This window comes from Amblyomma maculatum, chromosome 2 (assembly GCF_055883805.1).
Source record: "Amblyomma maculatum isolate TAMU_Amacu chromosome 2, ASM5588380v1, whole genome shotgun sequence".
Classification (NCBI taxonomy): Eukaryota; Metazoa; Arthropoda; class Arachnida; order Ixodida; family Ixodidae; genus Amblyomma; species Amblyomma maculatum.
In genome coordinates this window covers 208705216-208726245 of record NC_139345.1, presented here as the reverse complement: position 1 = coordinate 208726245, position 21030 = coordinate 208705216, and the positions used below count along the sequence as shown (strand labels likewise).

Genomic DNA, 21030 nt, shown 5'->3' with positions numbered 1-21030 from the left:
AAAAATAAATAAACAGATGTTAATTAGGAATCCAGATACGAAATTTCAGTCGTGTATATTTACTGAAGCGGTGCTTACGCACGTGTTGCTGTTCTTGTGAATGCTATATGTATAACCGCTGCAGTGTGAAACAAAAGCAGCAGAGACTGCTGTGGCATATATGTGCCATCGGCACTGAAACACGGCACATTGTATTGACTGTGGTTGCTCGTTGTGATCGTAGACGCTCCTATAATGTCAGTTATTGCTTTATTACCGTGAAACTTGCAAGGTTCTGCAGAATTTGCAGCAATTCAGCACTAGCTAAAGGATAGCTGACACTGCAAGTTCTTATATCAAGGTCAACTAATCTTCCAAAATATTTGTTACACGGTCTTTTAAATACCACCACAAAATATTCGTTCTGTGTATTTTCAAATACAAGCGTTTCACAGGGGCTACATTGGGAAATTTAAAAACTTGGTAATATCAAGGAACTCGCTATGTGGAAGTTCATTAGAGGTTTGACTGCACTGTATAGTTGAGTGATATAGGCTCGACAAATAAGGTGCAACATTACAAACCGGTTTACTTGTAAAAAGGGAGGGCAGCAAGGATACCTGTATTTCACTTTATTGGCCTTCCCGACCTTATAGACTTTATGTAAATGTGCTATCACCTATTGGAGGAAAGCCGAAACAAGCAAGCGATGACATACATGTTGAGGGATTGCGCTCACAGGATTGCCTGCGCGGAACATATCAGCAGCTTTCTTGGTTTGGCCATTCTTTTACTTTCTGTTTAAGAGAAAAAAATTCGAGGACAGTTTGGCGACTGAATTGATGAAAGGCGAAAGGCTGAGGGCTGCGTTCTGCTACGCGACTCTTGCGCACGTAGCGATGAATGCTGCTACGAGTAAAGCGAGCGACTACTCTTTCCCATTCTGAGAGTGCATTTATTCAGTGAATTCTGCTTGGCAGCGACGAGATCGCGATCCTTGTATCTTCGCAGTTATTCTACATTTACTGTTGTGTGGTTGATTTTACCGGGTGCACGACATTATTTACACAGCTGCCACTAATTAGTAAGTGTTACTTAATTAGTCATTAATTACTAATTAGCAATTAATAGCAATTAGTGACATTAGGGGCTAATTAATTCATCACACAAAAATTCCTAAGTAAGCATTATTAACTAATTAGTTATTAGCAATCAATTAGTAACTGACGATACTTGATTGTTGATTGTCATATGGACATATTCGCGCATACTGTGGTGGTGCTCTGTGATTGGTCGGGACCTCTATGATGTCATCCCGTCTCGACCAATCAGAGCCGCCGCAAAAGCGTGACACTTTTGATGATGACAACGATGAGGCAATAAAGGCTTTCGCCTTGAAAATGACCGACAAGTAGTCTGTGGACCTTTCTATGTTGCCCCGTTTCCAAATGACTTTGCAGGTACTATCGATTATGTGTCAAGAACACAATCAGAGAGGCACCGTGGCAGCGAAGAAATTCACAGCGACGTTGTACAAGGCAGTGCACTGGCAAGGATATCTTTTCATTTCTTTTTGAAATGTCAGACTCACATTGTTCTTCAATCGTTGGATCTTGTTCGTTTATTTTCCTTTTGTGTAAACAATCATATCGTTGAGGTTAAGGTAAGCTACCTGCCCCCGCATTATATGGATGACGCCATATCACGATCCTACATTCGATTACGAGCACAAATTGGTGACACTTGCTGATTTCTAAAGTGCTTATGACTGTAAAAAGACGCTATGCTGCCTAGCCAAAGGATGCAGGCTCAACCAGGCTGCAGCGGCCATTTTTCTGATGGAGGTGAAAAACTGAAACACCTGTGTGTCGAGATTTCGGTGCATGTTAAAGATCCCCAGGAGTTCATTTCGGTGCCATAAAATACCAGGTGCTCTGAAGAGTGATGGGCTAACCATGACTGCTGATGCTGAACTATGAGTGCACACCATCGCTTAGGCTACAGTGAAGTCCACTTTTAACGATATTGAGAGAACCAGAAAAATCAATCGTTATAACCGATTATCGTTATATCTGGACCGGCAAAAAAAACAAGCAGAAACCAAAAAGCGCACCCCCACATACTTTTCCATGCATGTAGACCTGCCTACTTACCAGCGATGAGTAAATCGGGTTGAACAATGCTAATCACTTTATTACAGGATACACCAATAGCCATAACACAACTTAAGCGTACTTGAAAAATGTTGGAAATTCATGCTCGCTTGACAATCGCTGTAAGCGCTGCTTCCAGTAGCGCTTACGGTGGTGGCAGTACTTTTTGCATGCACGAAACTGATTAGATTGGATGACTGCAAAACATCCCCAGCCTTGATTGCTAAAATCACATAGTGTAAATGCCCATGTTTTATCCAACTTTGAAACCCTGATGTTTCATCTTGAGAGCTATCACACCATCGTTGTGGTCGGTGCCATCTTCCATGGACACACAATCGGCGATGGCAATGACGATACGACTGCACCCTTTGCGCAGATACGCAGCGATTGCGATAATGATAGCACTCATTAGCTCTATGCCCTCACAGATCTCTCCACGCCGGTCCGTTTTTGGTGCATTTGCAGTTTTCACGTTTTTCTTCTTAGAAGTTTTTTTTGGCAAACATTTACACACATTTTTGTAGTAAGCATATACCGAACAGCAATAAAGGTATTGTTGTATCCGATATACCACCAATATTCGATCGTTATATCTTGTTTATTTTTGCATAGGGGCAATGGGAAAGCTGATAAATCCTAAGAATGTGATCTTTATATCTGGTATCGTTATAAGTGGACTGCATTGTATTGTTCTTCCCAAAATACGGAAAAACTGACAGCCGAGCACGAGCGGTAAACAACTGCTTACACGAACTACTGCATGCGCTACTTGCTGACGCTGCGGCTAGCTGAAGGTCTGATGCGGATCAATCCGCTCGTGTGTTACACTTCGCAAATGGAAGAATGCATAAAACTTGCGTAAGAACAAACCGAATGTTAAGGATAAGAAATGGGCGCATGAAGCCGAACATCAAATGCAGAACTAGTCTCATCTGAGAAACTAGTAGCTGATTGCTGCAGTCGGATACCTTTTGGGTTTTTTTCTACGATTTAGCTTCTTCAATTTAATGACCTCTTGAAAAGAACCCAACATCTGCAAGCGGGAAATGGCCTCGCACCGTGATCTCAGCAAGAAGAAACTACCAGGGCAGTTAAGTCTCCTCATGTGCTGCTAATGCGTACCATTAAGCCCTAGTGTTTCACTTCTGTTCCATGTTTCCTTAACCGAGTTGTAGTAGTGTTAGCTTGGCGAATGCCCAGTTTTATCAGTTTTATATGGCTTTTGCGTGGTTTAACACTTGATTTTGGATTCCACTCAAAGCTTTTCCAGTGATACATAACTTCATATTGTAGCCTAGGGTTAATCACATTTACCTAATTAATAGTTTTAACTAGGACCTACAATTAGTGTAGTGCAGTCATACTTGATATAAGCTCTTCAATAATATACAGTCGAGTCCACTTATAACAACACAGTCGACGACCGATTTTGCAGACTCTCAACGGACCACAAAAATGTCTGAAAAAACAAATGTGCACCAAAACAGCTAAATTTATTGCCTATTATTCACTTTGAGGCCGGAAAAAGTCATGAATGCTTTTCTGCACCACGCTGCGCTTCCATGCTAACAGGTCCATCTGAATTTCGCTTGCATCAGCTCAGCTTGCGTCAGCTGCGCTGCAGTAGGTGAGTCATTGTCGTCGTCGCTCTCAGACACCACAAGCACTTGGCGAATAATTCCTGCCTTTACGAGCTCAGCGCAAAGTTCCAGCTGGTGGTTCACGTCTGTGAACTCTGAAAACGAGACGGCCGATGGAATTTTGACACCAGCAGTGCGAAGGTCGTGAATGAACAGCTCACTGCCTGACAGCTGCTGGACGACGCTCTCCTCGTCCAAGGCAGCCGACTCGTCATTCAGCAAAAATCCCGCGTGGTGGAAGCGATTGCGCAGCGTTGTGGGTGCTACAGACTTCCACGCATCTACGAGGGTATTAAGTGCCAAGCAGATCAACAGAGTAGGTTTTCCCACTGCCGATGCACACCACAACCACCAACCACTGAATCACAACACAGAGTCCGTTGAGTGCCTTCTCGGTGCCGCGTTGCATGAAAAAAAAAAAAAAGAATTCCTTATAAATGCCGGAAACAGCTTCTTGAAGAACTGAAGTCGACTGAATTAAATGTGAGCCACAGTAGCGACAGAATGTAGTTCTCGCATCGACCATGGCTAGGCATGCTCGCTACGCTCGGCAACGCACGTGAAACACACGGCAAACTCACAGAGGAACAGTAGTCGAAGCGATCACGCTAAAAGAAAAAAAAAGCAGTCTGGCGGCGAGCAGCGACGGTAGGAACGTTGTCCCGGAAACGGAAGCTGCTAGGCAAATAATATTGTCACGGACAACTGGGCTAGATGTGACTAAGACGACGGGACGAAGCTCAACCAGCAGGCAAAGTTCCGCGCACAGCACGCGAGACAACTTCGGCGTCCTTTTCTTCCAGGTGCCACCTAAAAACATCTGGGACACCAGGTGGCATTACTCCCCCTCCTAAAAAAACGAAAGCACAGACTGGGCGCGAGCGATGGGCGATGCAAGTCAGTACAGAAAACGAATATAAAACAGAGGCGGTGCCCTACACAACTAAACGAGTGCATAGTACACCGCACATTACTGCGTGAAATACGGTTTCATGCGGACAACGTGCACCACCTCGGAGCGTGGTTGCCGACGCGAGGTCTGCACAGTACCCGCTGGAAGGACTTCGTATGTCACTTCTGTGACACGGCGCGGAACCTTGTAAGGTCCAAAGTATCGCGACATCAGTTTTTCAGACAAGCCGGGCCGGCGCACCGGTGTCCACACCCAAACTTGCTCTCCTGGTTGGTATAGGCAACCTGCAATGGAGTTTGCTGAGACATGTGGCGCCACCTGGCGGCCGACGGGAGGCGGCCGCCAGGTGAGGCGGCGCAGAAGCTGACGCTCTAGAGCACTATACTGACGCCGTATATGCTGCGGCCGCTGTGTTTCTTCTGCGTTCGCGTTTTGTTATCCCAGTGAGTGCGATTTACTCATTTAGTGACTTCAGTGGTCTCGTGCGATGCTTCGACTACTACGGATGTGAACAAGAATAAAAATAAGCCAAGGGCGGCGAGAAAGACTGCCACAACCACGAAGGAAACCTAAGCGTACCGCTTGCTGGGAGAACCTGGGGAGAATGATGAAAGAAGGAGATATTGGCTGCGAGAGAGTAATGTAACTGAAATTCATTTTGTTATGGGGCCATTGGCGTACAGACGCCAAGAAGCTAAAATAAGACGATTGCCCGTGAGCGGAAGAAACGGTATAAACTTCTGACTCGGGGAGTCGCACACTACTCAGCACTACTCAGTACGCGCTCCGTGCTGTAAAATTTGGCGTGTACTGGTATATGCTGTGGAAGATCGAGTGGCATACGTCCAGAAAAGCAACAAAGCCGTGCAGTCGTAGCATCGTGTTCTAGCCGCATTTCAACGGAGGCGAATTAAAAAAAAAATGTTCGTGGATCTGTGAACCGGATTTCTAATGCGGTGTATTCTATTCGGAACCACGAAGCCAAAATATCTTCAACACTTCCAATTACAGATTTCAATAAGCATATTTATCTGTAAATTAGTTCTTAAGGTGCTGAAAAAGTCGAAGTGGCGGAGTGTAGAGGCCCATGATACTGTGTACGCTGAGAATGGAACTTCATTCTATCGTTCCGCGCCAAATATTTCTTTCGCTGACTGCTCAAGCTACTCAAGATTCTCTTGTCCCAGACGATAGACTATTTCATCATTAGTAGCAACAGTAAAAATTCTAACTCTTAACGACCTCCTTTACGAAAGCTCTGCCATTGAGTGCCAGCTTTACTCGCCGGCTTTCCCCAAGATTTAGGTACGAATCGGTACAAAATGTATGCCAGCTGTTGTTAAGAGCTTTACTTTTCCAACGATGTAGGAGGCCCCCTACTCCCCGCACCCGGCACGCACAGTTTTCGTTGATGACGCACGCTACAACCACACAGTGCTTGCAATCGCCACATCCGTAGCGGGTACCGCACCATGCCTCCTGTAACTTCCGCGGCACTGTCGAAAGGTGCACCACGAACAAAAGTGTTCGTCATGGTATTAAACTGTAAAGCAAAACCGCGAGGAAGTTATTATGCTGCTGTAATCAAACAGGAAGAACAAAAAAAGAAGAAATGGCGATCAATCTCTTCTCAGGTTCTCTCTACACTTTCAATGTTTGGGGATGAGGTGTGAACGCAATAGGTAAATGAAAAGCTACGTTTACAGCATTTTTCATCATTTAATTATTTCTTAATTCATCATCACATATCCGACTGATGCCCTGAGAGAATAAACTTCGTTAAAAAAAAATCTCCGCCTACTCACGCGAAATTCAAAGCTGTGCGCGCGGGTGTACCGTCGCGAGCGGCACGCACTTCGCGGTGACGTACGTCGACACCATTCACGTTTTAAACATGAGCATTCTAGAACAGGCGGTGTCCTTTCGTCAGTATTGGTTTTCGGAAGTAGCTCTGAAGATATTCGATTGCCTTAAAACCGCAGAAAATGAGAGCCGAGATGCTTCCAGCCGTACAACGCGAACGCAACCCTACCGCGCCGGCCTACTCAGATTACGCGGCGCAGCCGTTGGCGGCGCTAAACGCTGCGCTCCACTAGCGCCGCCTGGCCACTGCAGGTTGCCTATGTGACGTGTCGATGACGGAGGTTGTAGCGACGCGTATCCTTTCCCTGCTGTTGCTGAATGTGGATGCGGGCAAGTTGACGTGCTTCCTCGGCGCGCTGAGCAAACTGCTCAGCGTCTGGGATGAGAGGATTATCCGTGCAGCACGGAAGCATGGCATCTAACATCGTCTGAACGTCGCGTCCATAGAACAGGCGAAATGGCATAAAATGCGTAGTCTCTTGGATGGCAGTGTTGTAGGCATATGTGACGTACGGGAGAATCTCGTCCCAGGTCTTGTGCTGGGAGTCTATGTACATTGCAATCATGTCGGCGATCGTTTTATTGAGTCTCTTCGTGAGGCCATTCGTCTGTGGGTGATAAGCAGTGGTTTTGCGATGGCTCGTGTGACTCAGCTCAAATACGTTGTGCATAAGTTGTGCCGTAAACGCCGTGCCTCACATCAGTGATTACTTGGGACGGTGCGCCATGGCGCAACACGATCTGCTGCATAAAAAACTGGGCGATCTCAGATGACGTGCCACGCTTCACCGCCTTGGTTTCCGCATACCGTGTGAGATAGTCGGTCGCGACTATAACCCATTTGTTACCGACCGATGTCAGCGGAAATGGGACCAGAAGGTCGATGCCGATATAGCCTCGATTCAGCGTGTTTAGCTGAGGAGTGGCAAGCAAGACCTGCACCGGTTTTGAGGCTATCGAAGGAAAAAGTAAACAGACAAGATGGCGGCGACACTGCTCAAAATGTGTGGCAGTTGGCCGGTTGACGCTTGGGATGTCCGAAAAATTGAATAGCCCTCCTTAGAGTGTCCGAAATTTCGAGCAGCATAATACATTGACTTTATAAGGTATGTCCTGGGGCCGGGAAAAAGTCCAAATAATCAAGCATGTCCGAAAAATTGGATGCCCGAAAAATCGGTCGTCAACTGTATTCAAGCGTCACGAAAATTTCATTGTTATAGCCAATAATTGTTTGCACAAAAAAAGTATAACAACTGCAAAGAGGGGTAACGGACGGCAAGTAACATGCGAGCTCCGCCAAGGCATCGTTTTGGTGGCCCCAAAAGGGGTCTTGTAAAAAATACGAGAAGGTTGCCGCGGCTGCCTCTCAACTTGAGAAATCCCGAAGTAACGCTGGGGTGAAGAGAGAGAGACAGACAAAACATTTATTTAAAAGCAGAGGAGATTGGGGCACGCAGGCCCCTATGGTGAAATCGCCACAAGCATCTCACCACGCACATCTCACTGGCTTGCACGAAAAAGCTCCATGTCCGTCAGCCTTGCTTGCCTCGCACGAAGCTTGCTGACATCCTTCTCCATGGCATCCAAGTACCCCACTTGGTGCAGCAGAAGGTCCCTTGCGAAAACAATGCCCCGGAGGGACTGAATCAACTGCAGGGCCTCCTGCGAGGACAATGTTGAGGCAGCCTGCCGTACCGCGACATCGCTGCCGTCGTCGCCGTCAGTGTCATCATCAGGCACCTTGTCGAACGCGTTTGAGCCCCGTCCTCTGTCAAGCGAGGACTCTTTTTTTGTAGAACTTCTCAGCGGAGCTGATGATCGTCGACACCGTTAGTTGCGATAGTGCGTACCTCTTAACCAAATCACACACTTGCCCTCTTTGTAGTCCTTCGCGATACTGCACTTCGTTTCCAAATCGATAGCCGTGCGCTTTCTTTTCACCGCAACGCCGTCCGATAATCACCGGGCTTATCAGCCATCTTCTGCTTCGGCGGCGATTCAAACGAGATGGAGAAACTACGTGGCCAGGAATGACTTCGATGCAATCAACTTGCACAAATAACCATATCTGTTGGCTGAACAACCCTGTAGCTGAACTGCGCAGAATGAGGGGCAAGCGAGCGTCATCAGCGCTGTCGGTGCGTTGGCGAAATCCATTCGTGTTTCGGAGGGTGGTGCGGCGTAGATCTACAGGCACAGCCCATTTGTGTCCAGAGGAGTGGATTGGCAGCGGGAGAAAGGCGCGCGAGGCTGGCAATGCGGGAAAGACCAGAAAACAGGTTCTATTGTATGCGGGGAGGGTGCAGCAGCTGAAATTTCTTCTTTTCCTTCTTTTCAAGGAGTTCACATTCCACCACCTTTTGGCACGAGCACTCGGGAGCCAGACTTCATTGTTATAACCGATAATGCAGCATGGGGGCATTGTATCAAGCGGGTTATTTTACCACAGAAAACATAGAAAAGTGGACGGTGCAGCAGGTTTTCATTGTTGTAACCGATATATTGTTAAAACCGGTATTGTTATAAGTGGACTCGACTGCATTGCCACACCGTTGTCTATCTCCTGGCACCACCAAATGGCCGAACCATGTCTTGGCACGTGACTGAGCATCGTCCTCTTCTCCCTCGAGCTTCGCATCATTAAAAAGGCCTACTAGGTTGTTCTGCTGCTTGCCACGTTTGTAGGTGACAGTTCGTGAACCGTGCCGGGTAAAATCCCATGTACATTGCCCTTGAAGACATCAATGATGCTGCTCAATGACGGACGCCACTCCCGTCCATACAGCGAGCAGTCGCCTTCGAGGCCTTCAACCCTCAGTTTGAGCTACTGGCCACACCGGTGCGAGCCATGACATCCACTATGGGCAACCAGACAAATCAATATTCCAGCAATGCCCCACCGTTCGTCCTCGCACCTCAATCACCACCATCATTTCATGGTGACCGGTTCGAGTATGTGTAAAACAGGTTGGAGAGTTTTGACCGTATGACTATGTTCAACCAATGGGACAATGAGCGGAAGCTGATAAACCTGTATTTCGCGCTGCAAGACTTGACGTGGTTTGAGAACCATGAGGCATCCTTGGTCAACTAGGCAGCCTTTTGCCGTGAAATGTTTGCAACATTCAGCTAGAGTGCGCACAAAGAAAAGGCAGAGATTGCCATTTGTATGAGGTCTCAGGAGTCCAATGAGAGCATGGCCATGTTTGTTGAGGACATGATGCGACTTTTCAATTGGGCCGACCCTACCATGCCTGACACAATGAAGGTACGACACCTCATGTGTGGGGTGAAGGAACAGCTGTTCGCTGGCCTTATTTGCGACTCTCCGAAAACTGTCGCAGATTTCACGAAAGAAACTGCCAGCATGGAACGTTCAGTGCAGGAACGGAGTGCCCAAATGGCAGTCAGGCAAGAATAGTGGCCACACACTACTGCGCGCCTGTGCCAGCAGTCAGGGACGAGGCATTGCGAGAGCTTGTGAGGAGTACTGTCTGCGAAGAGCTGCAGAACTTCTACTTCGATGCTCCGCCTGCAATGAATTCTTCTACTGGGGACGTTATCCGTGATGAAATCTGGCGAGCGATGCAGCCACCAGTAGCACCACAACTGGAGCCATGCATTTTGACTTATAGCGATTTCCTACATTGACCTTCCCCCGAGCCGCGTCCATTCTGCCCCATTGCAGGACCACCACCTCGCTACCTGCGCCCCGTAGAGCCGCAGCAAGAACTGCGTCCCGCTATCAGCAAAGCACACTTGTGGCGCATGCCCAACAGACGGCCGCTCTGTCATCACTGCGGGGAGCCTGGCCATATTCTTCGCCATTGCCCACACCAGAGAATAGGTTTGAGAGGACTTCCTGCGAATGCACCTCGACCCCGCTATGGCGAAAGACCACAGAATATTCAAGAATACCTGGCTGCTCACGAGATGCACCCGACATCACCGCAACGACAGTTGCGATCGTAATCCCAGAGGCATTTTGCCTCACCCAGTCAATACTCCTCCTCTGGGCAATTCAGAGACATTTCTCCTCGCCGGGAAAACTAAACACTGCGACGTCCGGGGCTGAGGCCGCCTATACAGCTCAGACGATTCAACAGTCTCCACCCGACGATTTAACGTGACGACCCGGTCCGATGAACTTACCGACATACTGCAAACACATTGTTTCCGGTGCAATTTTTGTAACCGCAGACAGTTGTAATGTGACCGCACTAGTGGATACCGGCGCCCATTTTTCTGTTATGAGCAGCTAGCTAGCCACGACACTCCGTAAGGTTCTGACGCCTTGGTCTGGACCGATGATGCCACCGCCGGTGGCTATGTGATGACGCCGATTGGCGTGTGCACTTGCCGCATAGAGATCCGCGGTTTTACTTTCACTGGTACCTTTGGCGTACTACAAGAGTGCTCAAAAGACCTGATGCTTGGCATGGATTTTCTTCAAGAGTATGGTGCAGTTATAGACTGTCAGGAGCAGCTCGTGGTATCGTTTTCAACCAAGCGAGCCGTTGATAGCAACACGGACTTCCAGAAAACAATGTTGTGCATCTGTGACAACCCTAATGATCCCTCCACGTGCGAGAAAGTTCGTCACAGTCGAATGTGATCACAGCACCAGCATGCGTGGCATTGCTGAAGCGAACATATCACTGCTTCTCACTTGGACAAGTTTGTGTAGCTCGGGGTCTTATCGAACTTGTCCGTGGGTGAGCCAAAGTGCTAGAGATAAACTTAACGTGTGAACCCCAACATTTGACAATGAACACGACGGTCGCTTCTTCTGACGAACTTGGAGAGTGTACAGGCCAGTGCGCTTTACCCAACACGTCAGACCTCGACAGTGTGATGTCTACAGCCACTAAGACCGATGTGAACCCGCACCTCTTGGCCAGTCAGAAACGCTGCGTAGAGAATCTTATCGATTCCTTCTGCGACTGTTTTGCATCAACTCCCAAGGTTCGACAGACACCACTAATGAAGCACTGAATTATAGTTGCCGATGACCAACATTCCCTATGTCAGCGTCCTTGCCGGTTGTCTTCAAAAGAATCTGACGCCATCCGCCGCCAAGTAACAGAAATGCTCCAGGATGTTATCCAACCATGATGAGCCCCCTGAGGCTTTACCTGCTGTCCTCATTATGAAGAAGGATGGAAACTTGAGGTTCTGCGTGGATTACAGATGCCCCAACAACATCATGAAAAAATTAGTTGTGATTTAGCTCTGGTTAACCTTAGTTGAAGTGCAAAAGCAATGGCGGAAGCTTCTTTTGCCTGTTACATTATTCCCCTATCATGCCCTATCAGTGTAAGGTGCTACATTATTGGGGACACTTAAGTTTATCCTTTAAGGGTATGATGTGAGAGCGTAAGCTACTAGTTTACGTATAAAGTCACGCTTCAACCAAGCTGTATGAACGTGCCTGCATGTTGTAGGGGTAACAAGAATGCAAACGGTTCTGGCAGGCTGATTCTGATATCACCCTCCCATATGAAAGGAGCGACCAGAGTTGGCAGCTCCTGCTCGTGGCATAGGGGTAACGTGAATTCAAATGTCATGGCAGGCTGATTTTCTTATGAAGAGACTGCAGTTACGCCTCGTCACAGCGTAGTTGCGGCCACCAGAGGTCTCACTTTGGCTGTCGTAGCATAAAAAGATGTGCACTCCATGCATTGACGACTCCCTCGATCGCCTTTGCCATGCCACTTATTTTTCGTCACTTGACCTGCGCTGTGGATATTGGCAAATAGAGGTTGATGAGCGAGACCGATAGAAGACTGCTTTTATAATGCCAGAAGGTTTGTATGAGTTAATGGGCTCCCGTTTGGCCTGTGCTCGACCCCTGCCACATTACTACGAATGATGCAAACCACATTCTCTGGCCTGAAGTGGCAGTCATGTCTTGTATATCTTGACAACATTGTGATCTTCGGACACGTTCAACAAGCACCTGAAACGTTTGCGTGCTGTTTTTGAGGCCATCCGTTCTGCCAGTCTCACTCTGAAACCCGAAAAATGCCACTTTGCCTTTAATGAGCTGAAGTTTCTGTACCAAACTCTCAGCACTCAGGGCGTTAACCCAGACTTAGAAAAGACGGCCGCTGTGGCTTCATTCCCCAAGCCAACGGATAAACGGACCTTGTGTCGATTTCTTGGCCTCTGCGCATACTATCACTGGTTTGTTCACAATTTCTCCAAGATAGCTGAGCCTCTGACCCGCCTGACAAAAGATGCCGAACCACTCTTTTGGGGCCACAACTAGGAAAAAGCCTTCATGGAACTCAAGTCCCCTCTCCAATGTACGCCTGTACTTGGCTACTTCGACGAAGAGGCCAACCCAGAACTGCACACGGATGCCAGTACCGTTGGCCTCGGTGTGGTCCTTGTTCAGTGGCAGGACAATGCAGAATGCGTCAATGCTTATGCCAGTCGCACTTTGTCCCGTTCTGAAGTTAATTATTTAACTACGGAAAAGGAGTGCCTCGCTGTTGAGTGGGCAGTCACGAAATTTCGTTCGTTTCACATCGTGAGCGACCATCACTCACTGTGCTGGCTGGCAAACCTGTAAGATCCATCAGGGCGGCTTGCTCGATGGAGCCTTCGGTTGCAAGAATTTGACATCACTATCATGCACAAGTTCGGCTAGAAACACAATGATGCTGTCTGTCCCGCGCACCTATTCCCTGCCACACGGACAGCTCCGACAACGGTTCCACTTTCCTTGGTATTATTACGACGCCCACCTTAGCCTGAAAGCAGTGGGCCGACTCTGAACTTCTGCCCTTCATTGAATATCTCGAAGGAATCGTGCCATCTCCTCCTCGGCTCTTCAAGCACGGACTGTCGTCATTTTGCCTGCGTGACGGTGTGCTCTACAAGAACTACGGTCCAACAGAAACTGTTTATCTGCTTGTAGCACCTACAACGCTTCATGACAAAGTTCTTCATGCGTGCCACGACGACCTTTCTTCCGGTCATCTCGGTTTTTCTCGAACAATGGCACAGATACGCCGAAAGTACTACTGGCCCAGGTTAGCTGCCGTTGTCCACCACTACCTCCGTACCTGCCGTGAGTACCAGTGGCAGAAGACACCGCTGAGTCAACCAGCTGGTCTCCTGCAGCCTATCGATCCCCCGAAATTTCCATTTCAATAGGTCGGCATGGACTTACTCGGCTCATTCCCGGTGTCCTCCATGGTTAACAGGTGTAGCGAGTGCGTGTTCCACGAGATGGCACCACTGATTCCCCGGCTATATATTTCGGTGCAATAAAGAATGATGGTCTTTGACCTGCTGAGTGGCGGTGTGTCTGGTTGACATTCATGCTTACGAAAGCACATCTCGCTACAACAGGTTATGGGCCTGGTGTGCTGGTATAGAGGCGCCACTGCTCTAGAACAAGTGGCGCCACCTGCTGCACAGCGCTCTCGTAACAGGTATGCTTGCTCGTTGGAGAGAGGCGGCGGAGTGAATGCGAAGTCTGCGCTTCTCAGCAGCGGACATTTTGCAATGAAACATTTTTGGGTCATGTCCTGCCTCGTGCCACATGCACACAAGAGACACATGCACCATGTGTGTGTGCTGCAAAATAAACCAAAAGCAAAGCAAATAAAGCCACTACCTGTTCATGCCGCCTGGCAGAAGGCCGTCAGCGTTTTGGGTGAAGCACATTGTCGACGCGTGAGCGCTTCTGTTGGCGGCTCTTCGTTTTTTTCTTCTTTGAAGTAGGAATTCAGAACCCGAGCAATATGGCACATTGAAAGTACGGGGATAAATAAAACACAAACTAAGCCAGTGTGCAATGGGCAGCTGGCTTTTCCCCTTGGTGGCAATGTATGTGTAGACGACGGGAAGCGAGTGCCAAGTACAGCTGGGCCCCGTAAGTAAATGGAAAGGCTCTTAAAAAAAAAAAAGCACTTCCGCAGGACGGGACGAGCACAGGTTGTATCTGGAGATGTGCCTTAAGGTGTCGGGCCACGCGTGCTTTTTCGGCGCTCTCAAGTTCTGCCGTAATTTTTATTTTCTACTCGGTGCGTCGAAACAAGTGGTGATTTGTGACAGTGCAGTGCGCGGAAAAACAGGCATGGCTGAGCAAGCTCCGCAGCACGTGCTGTTTTGTGGATTTCGGATGATTGAGAATGTAGACTTACGAGTTTTACCCCTTTTCAGCTTCTCTTCATAATTCGGTTTTATTGTATGTAGTTGTCGGCAAACCCATGATATATCACAGACGCTAGTTGTACCTGCAAGGTCGGGTGCCACTGTTAACAATAAGTCACGTCGCTCTCGTATAATTGCCAGGGAAACTGAAAAAAAAAAAGATTTTCAGTTTCCCGGCAGTATTTTTATAACTATTATGATACCCATAAACACAGCTCCCGCTGGTCAGGAAGACTCCGCTCTCTCTGCAACATACAGGCTCCCGCTGGTCAGGAAGACTCCGCTCTCTCTGCAACATACAGGCTGTGTACGAAGACCTGCTGGGCGCTGGTCCCAAGTGTGCATGCATAGTACAGCTCTTAGAGCTCCAACTTGGTCCAGAAGAAAAAACCTACCTAACTTTTTTTTTTCGCGTGCCGCGCGCAGGATACAACTAAGCGATCAGTCGTGCTTGACAGAGACCTAGAGTGGTGCTAAATGAGCAGCCGAAGCAAAAAGCACTGGGTGCAAAATATCAGGTTTGAAATGACCATTAGACAACAGTAAGCAGAGTTTCTTATTTCAGCCGGCGCTTATTTTTTATTCTTACAGGGAATCAGAAAGAAAACTGAGCACAGCGTCAGTGCTACCCACGGCGGTGGATCCAAACAGCCGCCTTTTTTGATGGCGCTATCCAGATGACGCCACATGTCTGGCCAAAGCTGCAGCGCACCAGCGCACCAGGAATTGAGCGTTGATTACGTAGAAGCTCTTCTGAAGCATGTAAATGAAGCAAAATTGTGCACGGGGCTTCCAACTCCGAGCTAATGCGAAAAGAGGAGACATCATAAGAACTACAAAGAAATTCGACAAGCAAAATGATCACAAAAATTAAAATATTTTCAAAATAACTTAGCATGTGGCGTAGCAAACATAGCGAGCTGTGGCAGCTGACAAGGAAAATATAATGAATGAATAAAGCTTTTATTTGATTGAAGGGATGACTCTCGGCCGCTGTTTCGGTAATTAGGGAGTTAGGAGGGATGAGAGTGTAGCTTCTCGCTTCTTCACGGTTTTTCAAGCTGTTTCTCGTTGTTAAAAGATAAGCATCTAAAAAGCTCAGAAGAGGATCTAGATTGGCACCTATAAGCTAGGCCTTCCAGACTTGCAATGGCTGGTACCTCAAGCTTCTCCATGATATGTCGAACAGCTTCGTCACTCCATTTTTGTGACGTGGGCAAGCACAAAAGCGTATAAGCTTTTGAATGCACTCAAGATATGCTACCGACCAAGCATATGAGCCCCTTAATTCACAAATCGAAGTACATTCGCTGCCAATATGATTTTTGCTGTTGAAGCAATACAAAATCACATGCAAAAAATAAGATGGTCAGGGGAAGTTAGGAACGCTAATGCTCATTTTCCACTAGACACAAAAAAGGATTGTGTTGCCCACTCAAATATTTCCCAAAAGAAGTATAATGTTTTCCTCTGAATTGCTTGTAACCTTGCAATGTTTGTCTATGTTGATGAAGTCAAGTTCTGGTTGTTTGCTGCATTTCATCAGCATTCAACATTAGTTTGTTGACAATATTGAATTTTTGCTCACTTTTTCGTGTGCGCTAATAATACCTTAGGTTCATGCAATCAACTTCTAACGCCCTCTCCGGCGCTGTGCACACAACCATTCTCAATGATTCCTCCTTTAGTGAACTCATTAAATAACTTCTCAAATCTGATGTTGTTTTAGACGACACAGGAATAATTTATTTTTTTTACATTGCTATATACGGGAGTGTGATAGCGCCGATCCAGAGCTATGTTGCACGCCATACCTCGAAAGTGAGATATTAAGAAAAGCGCTTCTGATTAGGCGACAGCGGAGGCCATTTCTTCGTAATTTGTGTTCACTATACCATTTGATGCGAGTAGCCAGACTTCATGCACTGCATGAACAGGTTGCCGAGGCTAGCAGATTTCTGCATGTCATGGAGGCAATCTGCACAGCGCAGTAGTAAACGTGACCCCCTGCATTACCTTCCAAGGTTAGAGTGCTCCTATGCACTGAAAATTTAACTAATTTGTTTGCATGACAGGATCTATGCCCTGAAAAAACACTACAAAACACAGGCTAGGGCATAAAGCAAGAAACAGTGCTTGTGAGCAAGCCGACGGCGCTCACGCTTGTTTCATAGCATTAACAAATGAATTTCGCATAACATAAACGCGTTCTCCAAGGTAATGCGTCGCTTCGAAGCCAAAGCTGTCGTAATGTAGTTATAAATATACTGCAGCCATTTACAGTGCAACGGCAGCACGCAAAAGCTACGTGTGTGCTGGCCTCTCCATGCTTTCGCGCTGTGTGTAGTAGACGATGCCCCAGGCAAGGAGCAAGAGTTGACTACAGCGCCGCTAGTTCTTGCGATGGCCGCCTGGGACACACTCCTCTGCTGGACGGTATGGGGAGCTGTGAAACTGAGTTTGTTCTAGTAACGTTGTACAACTGCGCTGCATGAAACTACACGCTTCGCTCCATTATATTTGGTTCATGGACGCGAACACTTGACTATGCTGGATGCCATGCTTCTTCCAGATTCTGCTCTCTTCATTGTTGTGGGAGCTGAACGATTTATTCGTGACACAGAAGCCGCATGCCAACTTGCCCGACAGAGGTGACTTACACGCCCGGCGACCAAGTCTGGGAGTGGAGCTCAACCCAGTTGTGAGGGCGCTCTGAAAAGCTTGTTTAGCGTTACTTTGGCCCCTACGAAGTGCTCTTGCCGCCTCAGCGCAGTGAACTATAAGGTGCTACCCCAAGGCACTGTCCGCTCCTCTCGACAGCCGAAGTCTAAAATAGTTCACGTCGCTAGAATGAAGTCGTATTATAACCGTTAAATCGTTTCTAGGGTCCAAACCAGAGCCAGAGGCTCGTCCGTATAACTTGCCCCGTTCTTCCATCATTCCCCTACGTTTGCGGCATCGGGTCGATGCCTCTTGGAAGAGAAGGGGGCAATGCCACACCGGTGTCCATCTTCTGGTGCCACCGAGTGGCCGAAGTATAGTCTTGGCACGTGGCTGAGCTATGTCCTCTTCTCTCTTAAGCTTCGCTTCATTAAAAAGGCCTGCTCGGTTGTTCTGCTGCTTGCCATGTTTGTCGGTGAGAATATTGTTACGTGCTTAGTATGCACAGGGGGGTTTATTTACACTGGGATTGATGGAAGCAGGACCACAACTACAAACGTCCTTCTAACTGTCGTTCTTCCTCTCTAGCCTCTTCTTCCTTCCCTTGATGCCCCGAAGCACGTGACACTTTCCCCCTTGCAAACGAATCCCCCAGGGCAAGCAGATTAATGAAGGTGGCGAGGATGGAACCTTTTTAGCCGAGCCACATGCACCACCTGAATCCAGCGTGAGCACCGGCCACTTTTGGTGCAGTGGGAAATTACATAGTTCACGTCACTCAGGGGCTCCACAACGACAAAAGGGCCGCTATAGCGAAACAGCAGCTTCTGGGCTAAACCACGTTTGTGCAGTGGCGTCCACAGCAACACTAAATTACCCGGCACATAAGAGACATGTGGGCGTCGGTTGTCATAAAGCTCCTTCGAACGTTCCTGTGAGTCCAGAATGCGGAGGCGGGCAACGCGGCAAGCTTCTTCGGCTCGACATAAAGGGGCAGCGATAGAAGGCTCGTTGTGAAGCGAGAAAGGAAGGATGGTATCAAGACAGCTGCGGGGAACTCGAGCATAAAGGAGGTAAAACGGACTGTAGCCAGTCGTCTCATGCTGTGCACTGTTATACGCGTATGTAATGAAAGGGAGGATGTCATCCCAGTTCTTGTGATCAGAGCCCACGTACATCGCCAACATAGTGGTCAGAGTGCGGTTGGTCCGTTCAACAAGTCCATTTGATTGCGGGTGATACGGTGTTGAATGACGGTAATCGCAGGCGCATAGACGAAGGAGTTCTTCGATAACTTCAGCTGTAAATTGGCGCCCACGGTCACTGATCAGTACTCGAGGAGGGCCATGACGCAGGGCGAGAAATCGCAGAAATTGGGATACTTCATAAGCAGTGGCTGAGGGTATTGCGGCCGTTTCTGAATATTGAGTGAGATGGTCAACACATACCACTATCCACCGGTTACCATTCGAAGATCGCGGAAAAGGACCCAAGAGGTCGATGCCCACCTGCTTAAAGGGTGCGGTCGGTGGCGCAATAGGGTGCAGTGGTCCCGGTGGACGGGAAGTAGGAAGCTTGTACTGCTGGCATTTGACACAACTGTCTACAAAGCGCTGAATGGCTTGACACATTTTCGGCCAGTAAAAGCGTTCCTGTGTGCGATGAAGGGCCTGGGCGACATCCAAGTGGCCCGACGTGGCATCGTCGTGCATCATTTTAGGAACGAGAATATGGAGGTTTTCCGGCACGACGAGAAGAAAGCGTGCACCTCCGGGGTTGAAATTTTTCTTGTAAAGCAGGCCGGCACGAACGCAGAAACGTGCATCTGTTGAATCATGAGCGGCAGAGAAGAGTGGTGCCAAAGTCTGATCGTTGCGTTGTTCTGTCTGGAACAGTTGAGGGTCAGGAAACATTGCCGAGATAGGTGCCAGGTAGTCATCAAAGTTGTCATCATCACTACCAGTTGACGAAAGCGGCAAGCGTGACAGACAGTCAGCGTCAGCATGTTGACGGCCGCTTTTGTATGCCACAGTGAAGTTAAACTCTTGCAACCGCAATGCTCATCGAGCGAGCCGGCCGCAAGGGTCACGAAGATTTACAAACCAACAGAGCGAATGGTGGTCGGTGACAATGGTAAAAACATTGCCATATAGGTAGGAACGAAATCGTTGCACTGCAAAAACTACTGCAAGGCACTCTTGTTCAGTAATGGTGTAGTTACGTTCTGCCTTGCTCAACGAACGACTAGCATAAGCTATCACGTGCTGGTTGGTGCCATGACGCTGGATGAGCACAGCGCCAACGCCCACACCACTAGCGTCGGCGTGAACTTCGAAGGGGGCAGAAGGACAGAAGTGACGTAGGATAGGTCCTAATGTCAGAAGGAATTTGAGGTGGCGGAAGGCAGAATCACAGTCAACAGTCCAACTGAACGGTGCATCTTTGTGCAAAAGGCACGTTAGCGGGTATGCAATGTCAGCGAATCTGGGCACAAAACGATGAAAATAGGAGCACAGTCCTAAAAAGCTTCGAAGCTGCTTCACTGATTTCGGTGCTGTAAAGCTGGTTACAGCCGCAATCTTCTGAGGATCCAGCCGAACACCATCCTTATCGACCAAGTGACCAAGAACAATTGCTTGACGTCCGCCAAAGTGGCACTTCTTGGAGTTGAGGACGAGGCCTGCTCTTTTAATGCAGTCAAGAACGATGGCGAGGCGGCTATTGTGTTCCTGAAAGGTCTTGCCGAAGATCACACTGTCGTCCAAATAGCACAAACAAATTTTCCACTTGAGTCCACGCAGAATGGTGTCCATGAATCGTTCGAACGTGGCAGGTGCATTGCACAATCCAAAGGGCATTACGTTGAACTCATAGAGACCATCGGGTGTCACAAATGCCGTCTTTTCTTTGTCGTTCGGGTTCATCAGTATCTGCCAGTACCCTGATCTCAAGTCTACCGAGGAGAAGTATGACGCCAAATGAAGACAGTGGATTGCATCATCAATACGTGGAAGCGGATATACATCTTTTTTGGTTACGGCGATAAGGCGACGATAGTCCACACAGAAGCGCCATGTGTTGTCTTTCTTTTTAACGAGGATAACTGAAGCCACCCAAGGACTTGAAGATTCCTGGATAACGCTACGTTGGAGCATGTCATGAACTTGTTCGTCAATAAGCTGACGTTCGGTCGGAGACACACGATAGGGCTTCTGTCTGATCGGGCGAGAGATTCCAGTATCAATCAAATGATGGATGCGAGAATTTGGAATCGGTGGCTGATGATCTCTGGCGAAGTCGAAAACCGAAACATGCTTAGAAAACAGATCAGTCAAAATTCGGCGCTCCTGTGCTCCCAAAGATGTGTTTATCATTGCCTGAATTCGAGACTCTGCCAAATGAGATGTTTTCTCTTCAAGAGCATAGTTACCTAGTGCCGCCACGAAATTCGACACACCTTCCTCGTAATGAGCGAGCCTCATGCCACGAGGCAACACGGCTGGATCGTGTGAATAGTTTACAGTCCACAGCAAGGTGTGGCCTCTGGTGACAAACTATGCAACGGGGCTCCAAGACACTCTTCTTTGCACAGGCAAGTGTTGTAGGTTCCACTACGGCATCGAAATCCTCACACTAATTTGCGGATAAA

The 21030-nt window shown here is 48.0% G+C and overlaps 1 protein-coding gene across 6 annotated transcripts in view; it reads right to left on the bottom strand.

Moving 5' to 3' along the window:
• Lrch (Leucine-rich-repeats and calponin homology domain protein) overlaps positions 1-21030 on the bottom strand; it is a 170935-nt gene that overhangs the window by 24679 nt on the left and 125226 nt on the right. Inside the window, exon 15 of one of the 6 annotated variants that reach the window (XM_084595671.1) lies at positions 15269-15473. The exons of 3 other annotated variants lie outside the window; for them this stretch is intronic. In XM_084595671.1, coding sequence (XP_084451797.1) covers positions 15390-15473 — 84 coding nt within the window. In that variant the 3' untranslated portion in view covers positions 15269-15389. Of the gene's footprint in view, positions 1-15268; positions 15524-16513; positions 16699-21030 lie in introns of those variants that run through there. 2 more of the 6 variants (XM_084595673.1, XM_084595674.1) reach the window with 2 other exon arrangements.